At 37.1% G+C, this 4,977-nt stretch overlaps 1 protein-coding gene across 1 annotated transcript; it reads right to left on the bottom strand.

Annotated features, from left to right (window-relative positions):
* Positions 1–366: 366 nt before the first annotated feature.
* LOC127129578 (uncharacterized) lies at positions 367–1,250 on the bottom strand. Its single transcript, XM_051058733.1, has 2 exons — positions 1,108–1,250; positions 367–976 (listed from the first exon to the last, which is right to left on the bottom strand). Exons 1-2 carry the CDS (start codon positions 1,248–1,250, stop codon positions 367–369), a joined length of 753 nt encoding a protein of 250 aa, XP_050914690.1.
* Positions 1,251–4,977: the final 3,727 nt, after the last annotated feature.

Below are 4,977 nucleotides of genomic sequence, written 5' to 3'. Positions count from 1 at the left end.
TCCGATAACATTCTTGTATTTTTGTAGGACTTGGATGAGTTTCTCTTCTTGGATACTCTTGAGGCTCGAATTTATTATAGATGGGCATTTACCTTCGGTATCGAGGAAGACATATTTGAGATTCTCAGGAAGTTGTTTCAACTCCGTCCCTTTTTTGGACTCTTTATTCTCTTCTGATGATTGAGGTTGTCTTAGATCTTCCCACCGGTGTGGTCGAGATCCTTTCCAAGGGGGTTGTGCCTCCATCATGTCTAGCACTTCTGATTCTTTATGGTCAACTTCATTATTATTGTCAAAAATGGACAAGCTTAACACTCTTTCCAAAGGTAATTGCGGTGCATTCAAAGGACTATCATATGCAATCACTTAATCTATAACCTCTATTGTATAACTAGTACCAATATCATCTTTGTATTTCATGGTGTTTCGAACATCAATTTTTAATTCCTCATCATAGACCTTTAAAGTCATAGTACCTTCCTCTATGTCTATCAAACACCTTCTGGTCTCTAAAAAGGGTCTCCCAAGAATGAGAGGAATCTCTTCATCTTCGGGCATCTCTAGAATCACAAAATCTACTGAGAATACAAACTTATCAATCTTCACTAGAACATCGTCAACTATCCCATATGGTTTCTTGACCGAATGATCGACAAATTGTAGCGTCATCCTGGTGTCTTGCACAACCCCTATACCCAATTTCTTGTAAATGGATAAAGGCATGAGACCCACACTGGCTCCTAAATCAATAAGAGCTTTTTTGAATGACCTATCTCCAATGGTGCATGGTATGGTGACAACACCTCGATCTTTCTTCTTCATTGGAATTTTCATACCCTGCAAAATAGCACTACAAGTTTTGGTTAGAATAATCGGGTTTGTCTCAATGGTTCGCTTCTTAGAAATGATGTCCTTCATGAACTTGGCATAGGTAGGCATTTGTTCAAAATGTTGATTTCTAGCTTCTTGAACAACTCTAAGAATTTCTCAAAGTTTTTCTCATGTTGCCCCTTTTTCTTGTTTCTTGTGGGAAAGGGGAGCTTAATGATCGGTTTTTGCTCAATGGATTTTTATTTCACCACTTATTTAGGCATAACCAATTCTTACCTTACAACTTCATTTTCTTTGATCTCAAGATCTACTTCAAGCAGTTGATCTTTATCTTCAGCTTTCTCCTCAAGGACTTCATATGATTTCCCACTTATCGTCGTCACAACATTAACATTATTATGCTCTCTTGGATTTGTCATAGTTGCACTTGGTATAGCACCTTATGCTTGAGAACTTGAGGCTAATTGTTGTGCTATCTGACCCATCTGAACTTCGAGATTTTTTATGGAAGCAATAGTGTTCTTCTGATTGTTTCTAGTTTCTTCTTGGAATTGAACATTATGCGTTGCCATTCTTTCAATGGCAATCTCCCAATCTGCTTTTTTGGGGCTTGTTGTTGTTGTTGTTGTTGATATTGAGTTTGATATTGACTTTGACCTTGTTGTGGAACATTCCCTTTCTGATCTTTCCATGAGAAGTTAGGATGATTCTTCGAACCTGGATTTTAAGTGTTGGAATAGGGATTATTCTGCTTCAAAGTTTTTATTGCTTCAACTTGTTAAGGGGTTGCATAGCAATACACTGTTTGGTGTGGTCCATTAAAAATCTTACAACTGACAATAGGAGCATGTTGGACTTGAGCTACCTGTTGAGTACCTATATTCATAGCCTTCAGCTTCTTTTCGACTTCGGCAGCGATTGTATCTTCTATGCAGATTCTATTAGTTTCTAGCTTTAGATCAATAACTATTTCAGGTTTACTTGTACATATGTCATACAACTCCAAGTGCTCATTAGCAGCAATTGCTTCAATGATCTTTTTGATACCGGTGGCTGTTGAGAAATTAGTTGAGCCACCGACTGCTGTATCAATCAATTGTTTGGTCTTTATTTTGAGACCATTTACAAACATCTGCATTTGTCTCATTTGATCCATATTATGAGTCGGACAAGCCACCAGGACCCTTTTGAATCTTTTGTAGGCATCTCCTAAAGATTAACCCTCTTTCTGTTTGAAGTTCAGGATTTCATACCTTTTTCTCAGAAATACCGATGCTGGAAAATACTCATTCAAGAAAGCCTTTTCCATCTCTTCCCATGATGTAATATTGTCGGCTGGGAGAGAATAGGACCATTTTTCAGCCTCTTCAGCTAAAGTAAACGGGAACATTATTAACTTCTTTGCTTCCTCAGTATGGCCATCAATTGTTAGAGAGGTGCTCATGGTCAGAAATCTTTACAAGTGTTTGTTTGCATCTTCATTTACCTTTCCAGTGAAATGCTTTCTTTTGAGTTGATTGATTGTGCTTGGGTGGAGCTAAAAATTAGGCACATTCACCGGTTGGTTGACAATTGTTAATCTACCAGTCAGTGCATTTACGCCTTTGTAGTCACCCAATAATCTTTCTGGTGGAGGTGGGTTCTCCCCCATTATTTCAACCTCTCTCTCTGACTCTGAATCTGAACCTGAATGAATGGAAGGTTGTCCTTGTTCTGATTCCAGTCATGCTAATCTAGCTTGTCGGAGTCTTACAAGCAAAGTTCTTTCAATTTCTGCGTCAAAAGGAAAATCAGCTGAGGCCTTACCTCGCATAAAAATAGCTAAAAGAACATAATGATCGAAATAAATAACTAAAAGAACATAAATTAAATTTTAGTTGCAGAGCAACAAAATTTCAATTGAACTAAATTTAAACTTTAAATTTGGCAGTCCCTGGCAACAACGCCAAAAACTTGATCGAAAAAATATCAAGTGTACTATTTTGCCGATGTAGTAATAATAGGGAACTTTCCTAAATATCGATCTCGAGGACTGCGTAGTAATGTCTAGTTTAAATCATGATTCAATTAAACTAAAACATAAATTTTGGTTTGGAGTAAATCCGCACAATAATAAAAATAAGCATAATCTAAAATATGGCTTTTACACAAATATGAGAATTATGCTAGGGTACGGTGTGTGATTTTTCTCTGCAATAACCTTGAATTTAGATCTCCTTAACAAGTTCATATAATCAATTACCAGATCTTAGTTTTGTTCCCTCCTAAAACCTTATAGGGAAACCTTTGATCATTCATCCTAATATCTAAGTCCTTAGAGAATTATGATGAAACCAAACTTTTGTTTTAACAAGATATATCTGGTGACTATAGGGTATCCCTAGTCCTAGATGATATCTACTATAGTTTAATCATGAAAAAACCTTAACAATTGCGGTCCAACTAATTGTTAACCATAGAAAAATCCTTATTTGTCCGATAAAGAAAGCATTAGACAAATTGCACAATTGAATTGAATAACAAAACGTAAAATTGAGGAAATTAGGAATTCAAAGTCATTACACGATCAAATCAGGGACACCCCCTAGCATTGAGGGGTTTAGCCGCTCATAATATTCAAAGAAAATACAATATTAAAATTAGACATTAAAAGATAAGTGGATTCCATTGATCTTCAATCGCGATCGCTCTTGAAGAATCTCCATTCTTCAAAGCTCTTGACAGTACCAATCTTAATCGTCTAATTCTTTTGTCGTGCAAAAAGTCCTTTCTCTTTTCCCAAAAAGTAGTCTAAATAGTCACTATCGATTAACAGATGTAGCAAATACCCAAAAACTATAAAAATCAAAGGAAATCAGAAGATGTGGCGTCCAAGCCAACACGGGCTGTGTCAGGCAACACGACCGACCGTTATGGCTCACTGTTTCTCTGCTCAAACTCTACAAGTGTCAGGCTTGCTGACACGGGCCGTGTCAGCTGACATGGGCACCCGTGTCAGCCCGCTGTTTTTCTTTTCAAACTTTGATTTCATCCTTCTCCTAACACAAGCCGTGTCAGGTGACACGGATGACCGTGTCAGGACCACTATATCCTTCAAAAATACTTCTGCGCGAGTCCGGAACGCCTGATTTCCTTGCACGAGTCCTTTGGGGTTTTTGCTTGAATCTTAAAACAAATAAGACTACCAAGAGAATGCATAAAACATAATAAACATACATAAACTAACAATAATAACAAAACAAGAACGGAATGCAAACATTAAACTTAACTTGACAAAAATAATAAAAAGATAAAACAAAGTGTTACCGATTTTGCGAATTCATGCTGAATAAGTGTCAGAAAACTCGTAGAGTTGGTGACCGATCAGATTCGTCCACTCGGGTGGTGTAAGTGGTATAGGGAATCCTGATTTCAAATAAACTTGAATAAAATTCCATGATTTTGAAAGCCACTCAATACACATAATACGATCATTTGGATTTTGAGGTGGGGCGATACGCAATGGGAAAAAGGTTTTCTGAAAAATCGTATCGTGTAAGATTAACACACACCCTATCATACGCACATGATATGAGGTGACCCATTTCAGGTAAGCGCATTCATTTTGCCTTCGGTGCTAGTCCACTAAGGCAAGGAACAAGAGACTCATAAACTTCATCAAAGTGTTCTTTCTTTTCGTACAACTGTGTGTATGATTCTTTATGACTCCTTAACTCTTGGATAACTTAATGGTGGACAAGTGTATGACTCCATAACTCTCGGATAGCTGTTTAATTTCTGTATTAATATGATTAAAAGACATAATGAATCAATTAATTAAACGGGTAATTAAATTTGGCATCATGAGTGTACGAGTTGGATGATTGATGTTGACTATGCTTCGGAACCGACATTAGTATGGTGAAGCAGCGATACATCGATCGTCCATAGGTTACGCAATTGAGACCGATCAACTTATATATGATATAAGTAATCCTAATGCAAAGTACGGTATATGTGATATACTGTTTCTGTTTCGTTCATTCAAACACTAAATGGTTGTTTTCCTTTGAGCGATCAATGGTCATTTGCTTCGGAATCCGACATTAGTATGGTGAAGCAATAACCTGTTGATCAATCATACTGAATCAACAATCGAGGTGTGTT

Source organism: Lathyrus oleraceus, chromosome 3 (genome assembly GCF_024323335.1).
Source record: "Lathyrus oleraceus cultivar Zhongwan6 chromosome 3, CAAS_Psat_ZW6_1.0, whole genome shotgun sequence".
In the NCBI taxonomy this organism is placed as follows: Eukaryota; Viridiplantae; Streptophyta; class Magnoliopsida; order Fabales; family Fabaceae; genus Lathyrus; species Lathyrus oleraceus.
This window is presented reverse-complemented; position numbering and strand designations above follow the sequence as displayed.

Excerpts from the sequence above, each read along its gene's own strand:
- LOC127129578 (XM_051058733.1), bottom strand. The coding sequence starts at position 1,250 with ATGACAAATCCAAGAGAGCATAATAATGTTAATGTTGTGACGACGATA. Across the intron at positions 977-1,107 it reads AAAGAAAATGAAGTTGTAAG|AGTTGTTCAAGAAGCTAGAA; the intron begins GTAAGAATTGGT and ends AGAAATTCTTAG.